We start from the raw sequence: 22,638 nt of genomic DNA on the forward strand, positions 1-22,638 counted from the left end.
ATCCAATGCACATCCATGACATTTGCACATCCGGTTTATATATAATCTGCTGCATCTTCGCATATTACTGTGTGTATATAACGTAGAATGTGTACTGCATACTGTGTATAATGTGTATCGATAACTGTATGTCTGTCTAATAGTACACTGTGTGTACTGAGTATATGTATGTGTATATTACACATTGTCATCTGTATAAGTCTGTACGTATGTATGGTAATGTCTATATGTAAATTGTTTTTGCAGTGTCTGGAGCACGCTCTCAAGAATTTCACTCACGAAGGCACACGTGCTGTGGTGATGTGACAATAAAAGTGATTTGATTTGATTTGATTTTGACCTGATTCAGCATGTGCATGGACCCACACACAATCGTGGACACACTCTAGATTTACTCATCAGTAGAGTTCTAAACATTTCATCTATTGTTATTAAGGATGTAGCACTATCTGATCACTTCTGTATTTTCTTTGATATCTGTCAGAAGGAGATGCATTAACGAGAACACTAGTATATAGCCTATTTATGAAGGCTATATCTTTAACACCAAGCATTTCTGCAGACTCTCTTTATCATCTCCTTGATTCCTTTAACTCAAAAGTTGTGATTTAACTCAAATGTTATTGATGATATTGAAAATCAACTGCAGTACAGAGTATGAAAAAAATTAGCGGATGTGGCGGAAGATGAACCTTGAAATTCACTATAGCATCTAAGAGAGCCTTCATGCTTTCAATGTGGAACTAGCCACAGCTCTTTTCAATATGAATAAGATAACTAAGACATAAACTAATCTAACATATGAACACAAGCGTTCACACATTCACACGTTGCAGAAAGAGAGAAAGTAAGGAAAGGATGAGTTTAAGAGAATGAAAATGTGAAATCCCAAGTTTACAGCAATATGTGCTATTGCATAGACCTGAACAACCATCAATCACTTATTTAACCCTCGCTTTGAATTTCTCAATGAGGCTAAAATTTATATTAACTGCACTGATTCAGTTAGAACCTGGAGGTTACTTGCTTGCTTTGCCTCTGTTAAGGGGTTCCCTTGTGTCATTGTCCTTGCAGGAAAGGGGGTTCCCCGAAGTTGCTGATTGGCTGAGAGTTCAGTAGTCGTTGAAGTGACGTCTTGGGAAGCCGATGGCTGGGGTTGGCTGAGGATGCGGAGTTGTGGCTGGTAGAAGTTTTGAGGCGGTGACAGACTCGAGTTGAACTCGGAGACGAGGCGTGGCGGCAAAACTTAAACTGAGAACAGGAAACTCGCAACGGAAAATAAAATAAAATAAAAGGATAAAAGGATAAAAGGATGACAAGAGACTAGGTGGTTTTTCTTCTCATTGCTTCCTTCTTTTCTGAGAAATAAATAAATAAAAAAGATAAATAATATCAGAAAGGTCGATTGGCACATCAAGTTATGCAGAGGTCAGACAGATTCGACCGCAATTTCATGTCTGTTTTTGAAGCAATTTATAGCAAAATTTTGGAAGAAATAGTAAAGCACCTTAAATCGTCAACCTGCTATCTTGACACACTTCCCACATCATTTTTCAATAGTTTGCTTAACTGTTTAGAAGCAGATCTCTTAGAAGTGGTGAATGCCTCACTTCTTTCTGGGATTTTTCCAAACTCCCTGAAATCTGCAGTTGATAAGCCCCTTCTGAAAAAAGCAATCTTGATAACACCATACTAAGCAACTATAGACCCATGTCAAATCTTCCTTTTATGGGCAAGATTATTGAAAAGGTAGTTTTAAACAGCTGAACAACTACTTAAACTCAAATGGATGCCTGGACAATTTTCAATCTGGTTTCCGACCGCATCACACCACAGAGACGGCGTTTATCAAGATAATAAATTATATTCGCTTTATTCGATATATTGCCTTACTGTTAATCATTTTCAAACATTTAAAGCAGGTAGGGTTAACCTTACAGTAGTACTCAACACTGATTACTGTCAGACATTCAAAATCCTTCTTTACTTGAATTCATTTCATTACTTAATTTCCAGCGATATCGTCGACCTGATTGCACAGACACTATTTAAACTGAACTGAGCTGGACGATGACATCACTGAATTCAATAATGAAATGCCTTTAACTGAAAATTGAGTGTTTAATCTTGTCATTTTACATTATTGACACACTATTTTCCTATTTTGATATTGTGCAGCTGCTTTGACACAATTTGTATTCTTAAAAGCGCTATATAAATAAAGGTGACTTGACTTGAATTAAGATTATTATTAAAGCACAGCCACCACAAAATCTGACTTCAGCACCTCTTCATACTTTGAGATCATTCTGAGGTTAAACACTGATAAAAAAAAAAAAACGTTAAAATCATAACAAGATATAGTTTAATAGCTATGATACTGTTTTGAAACCAAGTCTTTGCATAGCTATGACAGGAAACACTGGCTTCTAACAATGCCTTGGGAAAAAAACTATAGCAGTGCTTCAAAATACAACTAGTTATCTAATAAACTTAATGAAAAATGTCGAAACTAACGAATATCTATGTATCCATTACCACACGAACCTTGCAGAAGAGACAATTCAGATGCATGACAAATCTAAAAGTAAAAGCTATTTCTGGCCTTAAACAAGCGGTGAAATTAATATGTTTTTGTATGTGCAGTAAGACTATTGATCAAGAGATCCTGGAGAACCTAATGTACGTGAAAACAACCCCTGGTCTGGTCTTGCAGAGTTGGGCTAACCTTGAAGCTCTTGCAAGTTTATGAGTAAACCTGAGTTCAGTTGTGAACAAAGAAATAAAAAAATAAAAGCTGTTTAAAAAGATTTTAATAAAAAAACAAATACTGATTCATAAATATATGAATTTATTTGTTCAAGTAATAACACTTTTACAGGCATATGCACATGAATACGGATCGGCATCTTTATAAAGGTCTTCCACTTGCGACAGGTGGATTGGAAATGATTCACGACCGTTGACCACTACTCCATCTTTACCCTCTGGATTTTCCAGACATTGAACAGAAGCCTGAAAGACATTACATTGGTTTTAATATGTAAAAACAACACTTAAGCTGCTCCTAACCATATTTATTTCATTCGAACTTTCCACTTTATAGTTGCCAATCACTTTTTTACACTACCCTGACCACAGCATTAGTACTATTACTACTAACTGTAATCTCAGGTCAAGCTCGAAAATCCTTTAAATTACATGAAAGCATAGCAGCATAATACATTACAAATAACCAATTATGATAAATTTGGGCAATGTCAGGCTGACTGAATTATCATAACATACATTTGGTTGACCAGTGCACTGGAAATTATTGGGAAATGATTCTGACTCAAACACCACTATTCCATCTTCACCCTCTGGATTCTCCTGGCATTGAATAGAAATCTGAAACAGATTACACATTACAAAACTTAAACTACATCTAACAATATTTACTTAATTTACAGTTTTTTTGTCAGTTTTAAAGCACTTAAAGCCATGCTGTCAATATAATATGGCCAATATGTGATATATCATGCCGAAACTGTTTATCCATGACTGTATTCACAATAGAGCATGACCTCTCATACCATATTTCTAAAATAATACAACTGAGCAAAATCAGGCTATGACTTACGTTTGGTTGACTAATGGAATGGAAAAAATTGCCAAACACCACTTGTCCATCTCGACCATCACAGTTGTCCACACACTGGACAGGATACTAAAACACAATAAAATGGATGTCATATGCAAAATAAAACCTTTTTTAAAGATGTTTAATGAATGAATGGTTTGAATAAACCGGACTACCTTAAGATGCCAAGTATCAACAACAGTTGGACACGTTTCAACATCTTTCAAGCAGGAGAAATTGCAGCACGTGTTCCCCTAATTTTAAAAAAAATATATCATGATGTATATATAATTCATGTAAAACCTCATGTCAAAAATATGAAGAACAAAAGATATCTCTGTCAAGAGCAATGCAGTCTTTATCAGACTGAGTGTCTGTTCTGCGATGTTAATGTATTTGCATTCCAAACAACAGCGCATCTGCATTGTTTCAAAATAAAGTTGCCGTTAAAATCTCTTTTAAAAATCTCTTCATCCTAATTAATGAAAGAGACTGGTTATTAATTATTATTGGTATGATGAAAGGTACCGATCATGAAATTGCTTTGTCACTTGCTAGCCCGAAGCATTGCTAGAGCCTCTGTACAAATTTTTCAATTGTAGAGAGATGTTTGAAAACTAAATTAAATTGTAGATATAACAATATTATAAACTACAGTATAAACAGTAGTTTATAATAAATATTAAGATAAACTATTTTAAATTTAGTTATTGTCTTGTTGCCACTAGCATGCTAACATTATGCTTCCGGTTTGACATCTATGCCAGATCTATAGCCACAGCAATGTTTTTCAGGTTTTTAAACCTTTGATAGCTATAAGTAATTGCAAATGTATTTTTAGATTACATACCATTGAAATGTCTTGTAGGTATGTTGCTGTTCTTGATTGTGCAGATTTGATCGTCGCAAAAATTCGATTAGCTTAGCTACGTTTTAAACGCAAGCCCTCGATTGCTAGTATGTATAGAGATTTGTTACGTAGTGAGACGCATACATTCTGATTGGTGGAAAAATAAGACATTTACATGAAATGCATAAAGAACTATGAATTAATGAATTAGATTTTGCAGCAACATACACAGGAGGTTGACACATTATAAAACATCAATTAATAATATGAACAAATAAAATTATACATCATAATGCTTGACAGATCAGTATTAAACATTCAAATAATTAAACTTCTCATAAAACGTGATACAGTATTTGAAGATTTTGTACATATAAGTAATTTAAGTGACTAAACATTTTGAACAATATATCCATTGTTTTAGTATTTGAAACAAAATTAAAAAAATTATACCTAAATATTTAGATTGTTTTGATTGGAAGGTGTTCTTGTGTTGTCTTTCTTTATTATAAATGTCATTTAGTTATATTGACTTGTAATGCAAAAACGTTTATACATTTTTAAGCTTGCATAAAGTGAGCAATTTTTAGGTTACTTTTTAGGTCACATCATATTTGATGTCCAGTGTATTACTAAGCATTATGTAGACCTATTGTTTGAAGTTGAAGTTTTTACAAAAGTTATTGCCAACCAAAACTACAAAAGAAGTCAACAATGTAAAGCTTTCTAATAGTCATATATCACAGCAAAAATTTCATATCACCTTTTTGTCCCTGGGTTCAGCATGGTTAAATGAAGACTTGACACTGTGAAATTCCACAGTGAAGTCAAAAATCCAGACAAAAATAAGTCCAAATGTTAAAGCATACTTCCAATGGTGACTACTGACTCTGAATGAACAACTCCTGAAAATAATGATCACACTTTGTGTTTAATGACTCCTGCTCAAAAATGTGAAAACACTTCATATTTTTCATATTTCCTGACGTAATTGCATACCAAAAAAAAAAAAAAAAAGTTGACAGGCTTGGCAGGCTTCTCAACTAAGGGAATGCACTGCAAGATGCACCAGTATAAGACACAATGATCCAGGCGTGGCTAGGCAAATGAAAGGCAAATATTTCCTTGTTTGTGGCAGCAGTATTAAAATTAGCTCCAAGGAAGAGCACTATTTTATTTTGCATCTGTGTATGACTCTATTCTTTTACCTGACCAACATTTTATGAAGAGATAGGGACAGTGTTAAACTCAACAAGCTCAACAGGGGTCAGAACGTGTTAAATTTGGAGCTCAGTATAGTGCTGCAGCCATGACATCAAAACCAAAGACTAATTTTCCTCTGGCTTGCTTAGTTGGGGACACTTAATTTACAGCGATATCGTCGACTTGATTGCACAGATTCTGTTTAAACTGAACTGAGCTGGATTATGACATCACTGAATTCAATGATGAACTGCCTTTAACTGAAAATTGAGTGTTTACTATTGTCCTTTTGCATTATCGAAATCAGAATCAGAATGAGCTTTATTGGCCAAGTATGTTTACACATACGAGGAATTTGTAATAGTGACAGAAGCTCCACAGTGCAACAGAAAGACAGCAACAGGACAGGACACAGATAATAAAGAATAATATCCAAATAGGCAATGTGCAAAACAGCAAAAACACAATATATAATATAGCCAATTATGTATGTACAGGTCTGATATGTGCAAGTTTGAAATGAGAAAAAAAAGTGTGGTGAATAAATAGTGTATAATAGTTGTGTGTTCCGTGTTTATTGTCAAGTGTTTATGAAATGGATTGCCTGAAGGAAGAAACTGTACCTGTGTCTGGTCGTTCTGGTGCTCAGAGCTCTGTAGCGTCGACCAGACGGTAACAGTTCAAACAGGGAGTGAGCTGGATGTGAGGGATCCAGAGTGATCCCTTTTGCTCACTTTGGATAAGTACAGTTCTTGGAGAGTGGGCAGGGTTGTACCAATGATTCGCTCAGCAGACCGGACTACTCTCTGTAGTCTTCTGAGGTCAGATTTGGTAGCTGAGCTGAACCTGACAGTTATTGAAGTGCAGAGGACGAATTCAATGATGGCAGAGTAGAACTGTTTCAGCAGCTCCTGTGGCAGGTTGAACTTCCTCAGCTGGCGAAGGAAGTACTGCTGGGCCTTTTTGACAATAGAGTCAATGTGATTGTCCCACTTCAGGTCATGAGAAATTGTGGCACCAGGAATCTGAATGACTCCACTGCAGTCACAGTGCTGTTCATGATGGTGAGTGGTGGTGGGGTTCAGGTTTCTCCTGAAGTCCACGATCATCTCCACAGTTTTAAGCATGTTAAGCTCCAGGTTGTTAAGACTGCACCATACAGCCAACTCCTTAACCTTCTGTCTGTAAGCAGACTCGTCACCGTCCTGCATGAGGCCGATCAGTGTGGTGTCATCTGCAAACTTCAGGAGCTTGATAGAGGGGTCTTTAGGTGTGCAGTCGTTGGTGTAGAGGGAGAAGAGCAGTGGGGAGAGAACGCAGCCCTGAGGAGCTCCAGTGCTGATGGTGTGGGTGTTGGATGTGAATTTACCAAGCTTTACTAACTGCTGCCTGTCTGTGAGGAAGCTATTGATCCACTGGCAGACGGAGGTGGGGACAGGGAGCTGTGTCAGTTTATTCTGAAGGGTGTTAGGGATGAGGGTGTTAAAAGCAGACCTGAAGTCCACAAACAGGATCCTCACATAAGTCCCTGGGTCTGTCCAGATGCTGCAGGATGAAGTGCAGTCCCATGTTGACTGCATCATCCACAGACCTGTTTGCTCTGTAGGCAAACTGCAGGGGGTCCAGTAAGAGTCCAGTGATGTCCTTCAGCTAAGCCAAAACCAGTCTTACAAATGATTTCATGGCCACAGACATTAGAGGCACAGGTCTATAATCATTAAGTCCAGTAATTTTGGGTTTCTTTGGGACGAGGATGATGGTGGAGCGTTTGACGCATGAGGGCACAGCTCCAGTGATCTGTTGAAGGTCTGTGTGAAGATGGGGGCCAGCTGGTCAGCACAGAAACTGATATAAGATGTTACAGTCTATGTGAGCTCGTCCAGATCGGTGACAGCAGCTTCAAAAACAGACCAATCAGTGAGAGAGAAACAGGCTTGTAAATCCAGCTCTGTTTCATTAGTCCAACTTTTAACAGTTCTTAATACAGGTTTTGCAGATTTAAGTTTCTGCCTGTAGGTCGGAATAAGATGAACCAAACAGTGATCAAAGAGTCCTAAAGCTGCTCGTGGGACAGAGTGATATGCGTCCTTTATCGCTGTGTAACAGTGATCCAGTATATTACTGTCTCTGGTGGGACATGTGATGTGCTGTCTGTATTTGGGCAGTTCACGGGAGAGATTTGCTTTATTAAAGTCCTCGAGAATGATTAAAACAGAGTCCGGGTGTTGTTGTTCTGTGTCTGTGATCAGATCAGCGAGTTTCTGTAAAGCTGAGCTCACGTGCGCTTGCCGTGGAATGTAGACACTCACGAGAATGAACGAGCAGAACTCCCGCGGTGAATAGAACGACTTGCAGTTAATGAAGTGCACTTCTAGATCTGAACAGCACATCTTCTTTAACACAGTTACATCTGTACACCACCTCTCATTGATGTAAAACCACGTCCCGCCGCCGCGCAATGACCCCTTTGATCTGCTCTGATCAGCTGGAAGTTAGCCAGATTTAGCACGCTGTCTGGAATGTCGCCATTCAGCCAGGTTCCCGTGAAACACAGAGCAGCAGAAAAATCCTTGTTTGTCTGGGAGAGCAGAAGGAGTTTGTCCGTTTTGTTGGGTAGAGAGCGGAGAAACAAAAAACAGGAAAAACAAACAAAAACCATACAAACACTGAAGAGCAAAGCACAGTAGCTGCCATCTGTGGCGCCATCCTAGCTGATGCCTTTTATCGACACACTATTTTCCTATTTGATACTGTAAAGCTGCTTTGACACAATCTGTACTGTTAAAGCGCTATATAAATAAAGGTGACTTGACTAGACTATGGATCAGAGCCATTTTCCTACACTCTTAAAAATAAAGGTGCTTCACGATGCCATAGATAGAAGAACCTTTTTTATCCAAATGGTTCCATATAGAACCTTTAACATCTGAAGAACCTTTCTGTGTCACAAAAGGTTCTCTGTTGTGAAAGAAGGTTCTTCAGATTATAAAAAGTTGAGAAAGAGATGGATCTTTAAACAACCTTTGACCGAACGGTTCTTTGTGGAACCAAAAATGGTTATTCTATGGCATCGCTGTGAAGAAACTTTTAAGCACCTTTATTTTAGTGTATGGGTTTTATGAGTAAAACAAGGTCTGTGGTAAATATCAACTGATGATACTATACTTTGCTCTACAACTTGAATCACACACCTATTGAAAACAAAATTTGGAGCAGTTATGTTTATTTTTTAAAACATATGTTTGTAATAAGTAACTACATAAGAACTCTAGGGGTGTGAGTTTGTGCAGTTTACATTGTACAACAAAACACTCAAGTATTATCAATTTATGTTTACCACAGACCTTAAAAAAAAAAAAAAAGAACATTACAAAATCCCAGGACAATCTGAAGGGAACCCATGGCAATTTAGTCTACACAAGGATAAATAGAAAGAACATAGCATGCAATATTTTTTAATAATACCTTTGATTGGGCCTACAAAGTATTTAAGTAACATGAAAAACCAACCTTTGCTCTTTTGCCTCGTCACAAGAGTCAGTATGGCTGGCCAGTTATCAGTACAGGAGTAAAAGCAAATGCTTGTCACACATCTGGCAAGTGCAAACAGTGCAAAGCCAAAAGCACGGGACGGTAAGCTAAAATCTCTACCATGGTGAACAGGAGGCGAAATGGGTCCCGTGCTAATGGACGTGCTGGCCGAGGAGGGGTTCAAGCACAACAACAGCAGAAACGCAAACAGCCACCAATTAAGGTTAGTTTGAACAACTAACAATTCTTTAATTTCAGAATTTGACCGTGCAGCATCTGTTTGGCTCTGAATCATGGACTTTCCTGCCCTTTCTAAAATATTTACTATTAAGAAAAACTATTAAGAATATACAATTTAAAAAGTAACTATTAAGAATATAACTACAGTGATATGTCAATTTTATATTAAGAAATTTAAAAATATGAATATCTCTACACACTAAGATTTGCATCAGTATAATATAGAGTTGTTTAATCACCCATGAACGCTTTAAAGTACACTGAGGAAGGAAATGATATAAAACAAAAAGAACAGCACATGGCTTCCTATCATTGGTATTTCTCTTACATAACCTCTGGAGTTTCTTATCTGAGTGCATGGAACAGATTCCAAGCCCAATGTCTTCCTCTACTTCCTCATAGCAATTATTATTTGTTTTATATGTAACTCATACTTCATATCCACCATTTGAGCTATCAAGCAGTGGTGTGGTGAGATTACGTATCTGTCCTACAGTGGCCCTCTGAGGGCTCCCCTCCTGAACAGCTGATGGTTCAAAGGGCAATTAGAACATCATAGATTATTGGGAGTTTATGCACACATTCATTCATGCATGTTTATCGAACACCAGCATATTTACAGAATGATTATGTTCAGTGCATCTTATCACACTTCAGATAGAAGATTGAGAAAACATTCAATTAATCTTTTTCAACTTTGTTCAAGGAAGTACCAAAAACTGCAATTATATTTTTATACAGAATTTCATTAAATGATCTAATTACTGTAATTTTTTGTCAATTCAGACAACATCACCTGTTCTATTCCACACCAGTTTTGTGGTGTACATGTGCTTGATGCCATTCATTTTCTTATTATGCATCATAAGATCACTGGTGTAACAATGCTGCGGTATTATCAAAACACTGTTCATCGCTGGTGGAGTTTATGGTTGTGAAGTGTCGACCGTTCTATCTGCCGCGGGAGTTCACGGCCATTGTTATCGTTGCGGTTTACATCCCCCCGTGTGCAAACGCTAAGGACGCGCTTCGTGAACTGTATAGCGCCATCAGTGAACAACAAACAAATAACCCCGACGGCTTTTTCATCATAGCCGGTGACTTCAACCACGCAAACTTAAAGACAGTTTTGCCAAAGTTCTACCAACATGTGAACTTTGCAACAAGGGGAAACAACACACTGGACTTTGTTTACACAACAGTTAAGGACTCTTACAAGGCTGAACCCCGCCCCCACCTCGGGTACTCCGACCACATCACTGTTATGCTAATCCCAGCATATAGACCACTTCTCAAACTCACCAAACCGGTTGAAAAGCAGATCACAGTATGGCCAGACAATGCCACCTCAGCACTGCAGGACTGCTTCCAGGACACAGACTGGAATATGTTTAAAGAGGCAGCCACCTACAACAACCACACAGACCTGAATGAGTACACTGAAACTGTGACTGCTTACATCAAAAAGTGCACTGATGATGTGACAGTCACCAAAACCATCACCACACGTGCAAACCAGAAGCCATGGATGACAGCAGAGGTTCGTGGGCTGCTAAAGACCAGAGATGAAGCATTCAGATCAGGAGATAAAGCAGCCCTCAAAACAGCAAGAGCCAATCTGTCCTGTGGCATCAAAAAAGCAAAACGGTCATATGCCCAAAAAATCAACAACCACTTCACAGACAGCAGAGACACACGGAGCCTGTGGCAAGCCATTCAGACCATCACTGACTACAAGCCCCCGCCACAGGCCTGTGATGAGGACACATCCCTCCCCGATGCACTCAACCACTTTTATTCACGGTTTGAAATGCAGAATGACACCCCTGCACAAAAACTGCCCACACCTCCCAACGACCGGGCGCTCTGTCTGTCCCCAGCCGACGTAAGGAAGACCCTATCTAGGATTAACCCACGCAAGGCTGCGGGTCCTGACAACATACCTGGCCGTGTTCTGAGAGACTGTGCTGCACAGCTGACAGATGTCCTAACAGATATCTTCAACACCTCGCTGAGTCAGGCAGTCGTCCCCACGTGTTTCAAATCCACAACAATCATACCGGTACCAAAGAAATCACCTGTGTCCTGTCTCAATGACTACCGTCCCATAGCACTGACTCCAATCATGATGAAGTGCTTTGAGAAGCTAGTCATGCATAACATCAAAACCAGCCTCCCCAACACACTTGACCCGCTCCAGTTTGCATACCGTCCAAACCGCTCTACGGACGATGCAATTTCCTCCACCCTCCACCTGGCTCTTACCCACCTAGAAAATAAAGACTCCTATGTTAGAATGCTGTTCATTGACTTCAGCTCGGCATTCAACACAATAATCCCACAACAGCTCATAAATAAGCTAAACCTGCTGGGCCTTAACAATTCCCTCTGTAACTGGATCCTGGACTTTCTAACTGGAAGACCTCAGTCAGTCCGTGTCGGCAACAACACCTCGAGCACTACAACACTGAGCACAGGTGCCCCACAAGGCTGTGTGCTCAGCCCGCTGCTCTTCACACTGCTGACCCACGACTGCACTGCCAAGTTCAGCTCCAACCACATCATCAAGTTTGCTGATGACACAACAGTGGTAGGTCTCATCAGCAACAACGATGAAACGCACTACAGAGAGGAAGTGGCACAGCTGGCTGAATGGTGTGGCACAAACAACCTGTCCCTCAATGTGGAGAAGACAAAGGAGGTTGTGATGGACTTCAGGAGAAACTCCGTTGACCACCCCCCACTGACCATCGACAGCTCGACTGTGGAGAGAGTCAGCAGCACTAAATTCCTGGGGGTGCACATCACAGAGGATCTCACCTGGACCACCAACACCATGTCACTCTCCAAAAAGGCACAACAGCGCCTACACTTTCTCCGCCGGCTGAAAAGAGCAAGTCTCCCTCCACCTATCCTCACCACATTCTACAGAGGCACCATTGAGAGTGTGCTGACCAGCTGCATCACTGTCTGGTACGGGAACTGCAGTGCTGCTGACCGCAAGACCCTCCAGCGGACAGTGAACACAGCTGCAAAGATCATCGGTGCCCCTCTCCCCTCCATCCTGGACATCTTCCTTACACGATGCTCCAGCAAAACCAACAGCATCGTGAAGGACTCCACCCATCCCTCCCACAGTCTCTTCCAGCTCCTACCATCAGGAAGACGGTACCGGAGCATCAGAGCCCGCTCCGCCAGACTGCTCAACAGCTTTTTCCCCCAGGCTGTGAGAGCCCTGAACTCAAACCACCCCGCCCCCCTCTGAAACCTCATGCAAACCCCTACCTCCTGAACATGGACCACCCCCCACCCCAAACCTTATCACACCAAAGAAAAACTGTATGGAACTTTTATATATTTTTTTATTTATTTTATTCTTATTTTTCTTTACACTATGGACACTCTCCTCTATGTGCACTATGGACACTTTACACTATGGACACTCACACTTTACACTATGTGCACTATGGACACTCACACTTTACACTAGGTGCACTATGGACACTTACACACACTGCTGCGTGTGCACAATCTCACAAAAAACTCAGCAATATATGTATGTTATGTTTACATGCTCTTGCACTACAAATCATCCTGCACTGTTCCCCAACCAGCTGCTGACTCAAATGTCTCTCTTTGCACATGTACAGTTTGTATTTTTTTGTCTTCTATTTTTTAGTTTGTATAGGATAATATTTATGTGAAGCATTCGTATAGTTGTATTTTTTATCCTTTATTCTTTTAGTTTGTATAGGGTAAATACTTATATATAGTATACTTATAGTTAAATCTGTTAGTAGTGTATAGGTTTATATTGTTTTTTTCTTACTTCATTGTTGTATGTCTGTATTTATGTAGCACCGTGGTCCTGCGAGACACGACATTTCGTTCCACTGCATGTCCCCACATGTAGCGGAATGACAAGAAAGCTCAACTTGAACTTGAACTTGAACTTGAACAGACATTTCTCTCACAGGCTCTTAGAGAACCAGCCATCTTTGCTGAACAATCAGGCAGCGCCTCGGACACCCCACATGACAAAGTGAATTTAACCCAGGCTCGTCGTGGCACTCCAGGTAAGAGAAACAGATAAGTTTAACTTGGTGAATCCAAAGTGCAAGTATGTTTGTTTTGATTTCGTGCAGCTCATCGGCCCGTACGAGTGTATGCCGATGGAATCTTTGACCTCTTACATTCAGGCCATGCCCGGGCTCTGATGCAGGCCAAGAATTTATTCCCAAACACACAACTGATTGTTGGCGGTGAGTCACACTGGCACATGTACACTCTTGTCCAGTTTTGCAACAATACATACACATCTATGTCATCACCTTCAAAAGTGTCCAAAATTTGAAAAAGTTGTTGTGTATGTATGGCTTTTTTTTGCATTATTTTAAATGATGTCTGATGAATGCTACATACCTTGTGTCTCTCTTTCAGTATGCAGTGATGCCCTGACGCACAAGTATAAAGGCTATACAGTGATGACAGAGGATGAACGTTATGAAGCCCTTATACACTGTCGTTATGTGGATGAGGTGGTCCGTGATGCTCCCTGGACCCTCACTTCTGAATTCCTGAAAAAACACAGGGTAAATTCATATGTAGTAAATTGTAATATATCTATATCTATCTATATCTAGCTACATATATCTATCTATCTATCTATCTATCTATCTATCTATCTATCTATCTATCTATCTATATACAGTTGAAGTCAAAACTTTACACCTTTCAGAATCTGCAAAATGTTATTTTACCAAAATAAGAGGGATCATACAAAATGCATGTTATTGTTTATGTAGTACTGACCTGAATAAGATATTTCACATAAAAGAAGTTTACATATAGTCCACAAGAGAAAATAATAGTTGAATTTATAAAAATGACCCCGTTCAAAAGTTTACATACACTCGATTCTTAATACTGCAATCCAAATCTGTGTTTGTTTTGTTTCGTGATAGTTGTTCATGAGTCCCTTGTTTATCCTGAACAGTTAAACTGCCTGCTGTTCTTCAGAAAAATCCTTCAGGTCCCACAAATTCTTTGGTTTTCCAGCATTTTGTATTTGAACCCTTTCCAACATTGACTGTATGATTTTGAGATTCATCTTTCCACACTGAGGACAACTGAGGGACTCATATGCAACTATTACAGAAAGTTCAAACGCTCACTGATGCTCCAGAAGGAAAAAACATGCATTAAGAGCCGGGGCGTGAAAACTTTTTTAATTTGTAAATTTAACTTTTTTAATTTTAAAATTTAATTTGGCTTCTGGAAAATATGCAAGTATCTTCTGTAGCTTCTGAAGGGCAGTACTAAATGAAAAACACATGATATTTAGGCAAAACAAGAAAAACGTACTCATCTTCATTCTGTTCAAAAGTTTTCGCTCCCCGGCTCGTAATGCATGGTTTTTCCTTCTGGAGCATCTATTGTAATATTCTGATTTGCTGCTCAAAAACATTTCTTCTCATTATTATGTTGAAGACAGCCGAGTAGAATTTTTTCAGGTTTCTTTGATGAATAGAAAGTTCAAAAGAACAGCATAAATCTTAAGTAGAAATCTATTGTAACCTTATAAATTGTCATCACGTTTAATGAATCCTTGCTGAATAAAAGTATTCATTTCTAATTTATTCTAATTATACAAATTTTAATTCTATTATTTAACCACAACCATTTTGCGTGGAACCCTTTTATTTTTTAAAATTCTTAAATTTTTTGACATACAGCATGATGAGAGGACAACTAAATAATTTAATAATTATAAATCAACATTTTGGGCTCTATCATACATCCGGCGCAATGCGGCACCAGGCGTGACAAGTGTTTTTTGCTAGTTTCAGCCCGACGCAGTTATCATTTTCACATCCTGCGCCACGTTGTTTAAATAGCAAATGCATGTGCGCCCATGGGCTTGCTGGTCTGAAAACGAGCTGTGTGTTCATGCGCATTGTTGGCGCGTTGCTATTTTGAGGCAACTGAAATAGACCGCGGCATTGACCAACTAATACCTGGTCTAAAGTCAATGGTGCAGTATTTTTTTCAATTTAAGAATATTATTTTTTATTATTTTTATTATTATGTTATTTAAAGAGCGCGTTAGTAATGCGCCTATAGGCGGGTACACAATTGCGTACACTTTGCTTATTACACACACAAGGATGTGCAGCAGCACACAAACATGCCAAATATTAAAAGTTAAAGGATTACAATGTAAAAGATTATTATTGTGTAGGCTACATAAATATAAAAATGCCTACAAGCCATAATGGATGGTCATTGCATGTATCAGAAGCATGTGCTTCCTATTTGCTTGCGCACGAGCAGATCCGTTTCCTCTCTGGAGACGACCTCAGGCTTTGCTCTTGAAAATAGCGAATCCGCCAGGGCGCGAGTGCAACTGGCTCTTAAAGGGAATGGGAGATGACACTCTGATTGGTTTGTTGCACGTTATACCAAAAGCACACCCATTACTCATTAAAAGAATAGGGACAACCCTTTTAGATCATGCGCCGGGTGCGCCGACCGTTTTTTCCAATCGTTAAACTAGCAAAAGTGCATTCGGACACGCCCTAAGTGCACCTGTGTCATGGTGTCATACCCGTTTATTTATTTTCCTGTCGTACTCAGATTGACTTTGTGGCACATGATGATATCCCATACACCTCTGCTGGATCAGAAGATGTCTATAAACATATCAAAGAAGCAGGTAAAGACTTAAATAGCAACCAAAGTGTACATTTATAGAACAGAGTCAAAGACTCAGTTATAAATATGAATTTCTGTTTGTAAGGAATGTTTGTGGCTACTCAAAGAACGGAGGGGATCTCTACCTCTGATCTCATCACGCGTATTGTTCGAAACTATGACGTCTACGTCAGGCGTAACCTGCAGAGAGGATACACAGCACGGGAACTCAACGTTGGCTTCATTAAAGTAATAAAGAAACTATATGACTTCAAAAGGCTTGGAATACAATGAAAATGGCATTAACTGTTACCCTCTTAAAAATAAATTTTGCAGTGATACTATAGAATAACCATTTTGGGTTCCCAAAAGAACCTTTCAGTGAATAGTTTCTAAAGTGTAAAGAACATTTTAATAATCTAAAGAACATTTTTCACTATAAGGAACCTTTTGTCCACTGAAAAGTTTCCATAGATGTCAAAGATTCTTCATGGAACCATAGATGCCTATAAAGAACCTTTATTTTTAAGAGTGTATGGTACTTTGGAGCACATCCCCAGCTCCCATTTGTTTTCATGATACAAAGAAGAGTTGCCAGGCCATTTGAAAATATGCAACAAAAAAATAAATAAATAAATAAAAAACTGTCTGGTATGATTTGAGGAAGAGGAAATTAAGACACCATTTACATCTTTAGGTGAACTAGCTGTTTTTACTGACAGGAGAAGAAGTATCGTCTACAAGAGCAGGTGGACAGAATGAAGGAGACGGTGAGGACGGTGGAGGAGAAGTCCAAACATTTAGTGCACCGTGTCGAAGAGAAGAGCCACGACCTCATCTACAAATGGGAAGAGAAATCTCGCGAGTTCATCGGAAACTTCCTGGAGTTGTTTGGTCCAGATAAAGCCTGGGTAAATGAAGGGCATTAACAAAGCTGAGGCATTAAACGTACCGTGTTATTTTGCATTTCAAATTAATGTTTGTTTATGTTCTGTAGCACATGATCCAGGAGCGGACCGCCCAAGTGCCATCATTCCACGCGGTATGTGGGCCAGATGAAAACGTAAAGTGTGGGCCGGATCTGGGCCACAGCAATTTTGGTGTCTGGGCCAGATGTGGGCCAGTTCTGCTTCATTTGTTTTGTTTATGGCTGACATGCGGCATTGCTTTGGCCTAATTGTGGCCCAAATCTGGCAAACAGGAGCGGACCGCCCAAGTGCCATCATTCCACGCGGTATGTGGGCCAGATGAAAACGTAAAGTGTGGGCCGGATCTGGGCCACAGCAATTTTGGTGTCTGGGCCAGATGTGGGCCAGTTCTGCTTCATTTGTTTTGTTTATGGCTGACATGCGGCATTGCTTTGGCCTAATTGTGGCCCAAATCTGGCAAACAGGAGCGGACCGCCCAAGTGCCATCATTCCACGCGGTATGTGGGCCAGATGAACATTATGGCACTTAAGGCAGTCCACTCCTGTTTGCCAGATTTGGGCCACAATTAAGCCATAGCAATGCCACATGTAACCCAACAACAAACCAAATAAACCACACCTGGCCACAGTTGATTTTTATACAAACCCTGGTCTTTCCCAACATTCCTCATGCAGCATGGAATGGTGGCACTTTTGCAATGCACTCCTGTTTGCCAGATCTGCTCCACATGTAGGCCAGTTGTTCAGCCACATGTTAGCCAAGAATTACATAAATAAACCATAACTGTGTGTTTTTGTGTGTGCATGCTGTGCCATATCATTGACACTAAGAGATATAAACTAAAGAGAAATTTAAAAATGCCCCCTTTTTATGTTAAGAGAAGTTACAACAGATGATTTAAACACGTTTCTGAAAACATTTGCATTATTTATTAATATTGTCAAAGAACAACCAAGTGCAAGTTTCCATTTTCAAAACTGGAAAGCAATCTAAAAAAAAAAAAATAGCAATAATAATAAAAACACAAAATATGTGCATATAAAGCATCTTAGAACTAAACAAAAAACAAAACAAAACATGTTTCCAGTTGGTCATCCAAAAAAAAACAGACAACGCAGAAGTAAACACACTAGAAGACATTGGCAAATGGAGCCATCCAAAATTAAAGAATTTGACCACCTTGGCTGGGCCCATCTGCGTCATCATGGCAATCTTGCAAGCCTTTATTGGATACACACAAAAACAAAGTACACTGTTGAATGCTGATTTTACAATAGTGTTTTAATAGCAATAGCACATTAATACTGAATGGGGAAAAAATGGACTGGAACTACCAGTGCATTAAACAGTTTGGTAACTCTAAGGCCTTAATTGTTAACATTAATTAATGTATTAACTAGTATTAACTAACATGAACTGCATTATTTATTAAGCTTTTTTAATGTTACAGTCATTCACTGTTTGTTCATGTTAGTTCAACCATAAGTTTATCAAGCGACGAGAATACTTTTTGTGCGCAAAAAAACAAACAAAAATAACGACTTTATTCCACTATTCATTTTCGGCTGCTTGTTGTTTTTGTTTTATCGAGTCAGGCAGAGTACATCAAAATGATTATCTGTGATCATTTCATTTACAATAACTGCTTTGGGTGCGAGTGATCTAATATTTAGGAGCCCAAGCTTTAAAAATAGTTTTTGTTCGTTTATTTTGCGTTTTTCTGGTTTAATCACGGTCAGATTTTTTCTAGATCCTGCATTAAATTTATATTTAGACCTCGCTATTCGGGGGAACAGACACAGTCTGTATAGATTGGACAACGCAAGTACTTCTATCTTTTAAGTGGGTAGAACAAAAGTCATCATGGCAGTTATTTGAGAATTGGCATACTAGTCAGATGGAGCGTAGCGTCCTGGAGATGTTGTCCGACAGGAGTTCCGCTCCGACTCTGCTGGGGTGCAGGCCATCAGCACGAAAAAGCCTAGGACGCTCCCAGAAAAGATTCCAATTATTAACAAAGAGCAGTTTCTGTTCTTTATACCATGACAATAACCATTCGTTTAAAGCAAACAGTCTACTGAACCTTTCGTTTCCTTGTCGATACGTGGGAAGCAGTCCTAACACGATGATCGTCGCCGCGGGCGATGTGCTGCGTACCGTCTCGATCAGGCTCCTGTAGTCCCTCTTCAGTGTCTCCATCTGCCGCAGCTTGATGTCGTTTGCCCCCGCGTGCAGCACGACAGCACCGATGTTCTCGTTGCCCTTCAGGATCGCGGGTAAACATTCGCAGAAACATTGAGAACACGAGCACCGGGGAAACAGTGAGTGTGCGCTCTACCTTCAGCTGACGTAGCACGGACGTGCCGGACGATGGAGCCTCCGACGATCACAGCATCGCGTTCCGTCTCGCGGAGGGGGGCGAAGCGGTTTCGGGTGGAGATGAAGGACATCTGGGAAGATCGCATTCTGGGTGCACAGGGTCTGTGCAGAGAAACACACGGAGTAGAGGTAGACTAACAAATCTAAGATCAGATTCAATCTCTTTTAGTAGTGACACAATGTCATCATGGTCAGAGTTTGAGGCCGAACAAGTAATAATGTTAGTCGAACGATTTTGGAAAATAATCTAAATGTGTTTTTTATTTAAAAATTAATTTTTTTACTTTTTTTTTTTTTTTTTTTACTAATAATGCGATTTAATATACTAGTTGTTTAAGCTCTTTATCTTCTGTATTATTCAACAAAGACAAGCAATAAATCATTGTATAATATGGCTGGGAACTGGGAATCTTTAGTCACCTCATGATCATGATTGAGTCACCTCAAAAAAATTTTTGGATGGAATTACATACTGTATGTATTTACAAGAACTGTTTAAAAATAATAATTACACTTTAAAGTTTTAAGTTTTACACTTTAAATTACACTTTTAAATTGTAGCTTATATAAACGAACAAAACAAAAAAAATATTCCTTGATACTTTTTTATTTTGTACCACATGAAATGTATCAGCAGCTTACCTTAATGGTGACAGTGAACTCTAAACTGTAGCATTTTATTTCCACCAGCAGTTTTCTGTAGCAAATCACATTGACATGTGTTATTAAGGTGAAAAACATCCTGACTCAAAACATTAAATGAAAAAAAAAAAAAAAAAAAAAGCAGGCAAACTAATTTTAAAATTACTAGGGTATACTAAAAATGTGAAATACATAGAGTAATAATACCTGAACCAACTTGCTCAATAATATCTATTAGGCTATTGTTACTTTGTAATCATCTCATAAAAGCTATTATTTTAAGAAAAAGCATGTAGTAATTTGTGCATTATTGCTAGTTAACGAAAAATGCTGTCACAAAGTAATCAAACTAGTGCAGTTACTGCAGTATTACTGTATGCCCAATGTATAAACATGAATGAAAAATTACACTATAGGCTATTATATATACATTTTTCATTGTTGTGCCAAAATAAGACAAGAGTTAAATACTTTCACCGTGCAGAACTGAGTGAAGGTTGGCAAGATCGGAGCAACATGAGCAAATCTAAATGTATTGGCGCGCCGTTCAATCGATACTTGTTCATTTCGCATTCGATAACCATAATAGATCTAGCTTAGAGCTATAAACTGCCAAAATAATGTTACTTCGAAATTAGAAGTTATTCCATTAACTCATACAACATGGATATAACGAAGCAATCGCTAAGAAAATATAAATGTATCGATCTTACCTTGATTGTTTGTTTGCAGTATTCGTCCTCCCTCCAACTGACAATCCTCTGACCTTTTGGTTTCGAGCGCCTTTTTCGCGCCTTACGGCTGTTTAAATTTAAAGGGCCGAATCAGTTTGATTTTTTTTTCAACGACAACTTCAAATGCAGTAAATATTTTGTTATTAACAAAATAGAGATCGTATCTCTAATAAATAAGTAAGCTGAAGTAAGCTGAAGCATTTTTTCATGAATGCAGGGGGCTGAAAAAGTTAATTATCAAAATAATAATATTTTCTCACAAGAGCTTTGTCGTTCATTTAATCGTATTTCATCAATTATAATGTCAATTAAAATTATATATTTTTTATCTTTAAGAAAGATTATTTATAGCCTAAAAATGACAGTTGTATAAATGTAAATTATATTAAGCCAGAAATGTGGGCGTGAGACACACGCAATTCAACCAGTTCACACGCTGTACGCCACACCGTGTATTTCTCACGCTGAAAAGGCAATGCCAACCGGGGGCGATTTCGGATACAGCCAAAGTGAAGTTTCCTGCTGCCAGCACGTATAGGCAACATAGATGCGCGAACAAAGTTGACGGAACATTCTCGGCCACTGTACGTTCGTTACTAGGCAACCAACAACATCGCGCGAACACACGTCCTGATGGAGATAGGTTTGAACAAAACCAAAACTAGAAACAGGTTGGCTCTGGACGGAACACTGTCATCCATTATGACAGTGAAAATGTCTGGGAGCCCCCTACCCCTGTTATCAAGGCATCAAAATGTGCAACAAACACTTACAACACAAAACACATTTCATAAGATGGAGTGTGTACTCTTGAGCAATTTGTTATATTTTTGTAATTTGTGTATATTTGTCATTTTGAAATATAACATTAAAGAGTATTTTTGATGTGATGAATTGCTCTGTCATTTATCAGATTTACCAATTGTTATAATTTCAATTTGTGCTGGTTAATTATGAACAATGGGTAAAATTGGGGCTCCATTAGGGCTCCTCCCCTAACCGCATCAAGATTTTGATAAAACTTGAGAACCCTGAATGTAATAAAATTAAATGTTTATTTATTTATTTAAAATATGTTTATTTCGTTTTTTAAATATTTTTTTAATATATTTTCAATATTTGAATATTTTAATTGGATTATTTTTAAATATTTGAATATTTTAAGGGGGTTTCAAATATTACCCTTTGTGGGGTCACTTGAGACACATAGGAACAGTGAATCACAACCTTTTTGACTTCAATGTCTCCTTATAGTCCTATTCTCCACAACAAATCCAGTACATTTGTTATAAAAATAGCCAAATAATAAGAAATATCTTGATTGACTAAATTGTCATAATTTTAACTCATCTTGAGGCCTCATTGGAAGTTTATCCGTGTCTGCTTTAGAAGTTAGGCCTATATGACACTGCTAGCAAGATAAGCAAGGTTTCACCGAGTAGGCTACAACATGTTCCTGGCTCAACATCTTTATTGATCCTGGAACAGCATTCATATCGACCAATTAGAATTGAAGTTTGAAGTTATGCCAAGTTTAGGCTTTCAACCATGCTTCTAGATGAGTGTTATTATCATTTCCCTCTGATTGTAGGGTTAGGGTTAGGACTATTTTTATGGACAGGAATGATGTTCCAAGATCAACAAAAATATGTTGATACAGTACTTGGCAAAATCATTGTGCCCCAAGCTTTGCACAAACAGCAACTAAAGTATCTTCTTGCACATCCCAAAACCATAAAAAACTCTTCATAAGTTTGAACTTAGACACTTGAACTTTTCGAGACACTCTACCTACAAAACATATGTCAGCAATA

General features: G+C 38.7%; 1 protein-coding gene and 1 long non-coding RNA gene across 2 annotated transcripts; one reads left to right on the plus strand and one right to left on the minus strand.

Annotated features, from left to right (window-relative positions):
- Positions 1 to 2,832: 2,832 nt before the first annotated feature.
- LOC306856052 lies at positions 2,833 to 21,623 on the minus strand. The gene is made up of 11 exons (XR_013782972.1): positions 20,804 to 21,623; positions 20,091 to 20,145; positions 18,960 to 19,550; positions 16,829 to 18,290; positions 16,286 to 16,340; positions 16,054 to 16,138; positions 13,869 to 14,023; positions 3,799 to 3,876; positions 3,623 to 3,709; positions 3,289 to 3,390; positions 2,833 to 3,015 (listed from the first exon to the last, which is right to left on the minus strand). It is a non-coding gene; the product is annotated as an uncharacterized lncRNA (long non-coding RNA).
- Positions 9,277 to 17,316, plus strand: LOC306856051 (choline-phosphate cytidylyltransferase B-like; the record flags this gene model as incomplete). The annotated part of the gene is made up of 8 exons (XM_079395021.1): positions 9,277 to 9,429; positions 13,423 to 13,522; positions 13,592 to 13,708; positions 13,887 to 14,038; positions 16,083 to 16,161; positions 16,246 to 16,388; positions 16,862 to 17,050; positions 17,137 to 17,316. Exons 1-8 carry the CDS (start codon positions 9,328 to 9,330, stop codon positions 17,314 to 17,316), a joined length of 1,062 nt encoding a protein of 353 aa, XP_079251147.1. The 5' UTR covers positions 9,277 to 9,327.
- Positions 21,624 to 22,638: the final 1,015 nt, after the last annotated feature.

The sequence above is a fragment of the Barbus barbus genome, assembly GCF_936440315.1.
Source record: "Barbus barbus genome assembly, chromosome: 36".
Taxonomy (NCBI): Eukaryota; Metazoa; Chordata; class Actinopteri; order Cypriniformes; family Cyprinidae; genus Barbus; species Barbus barbus.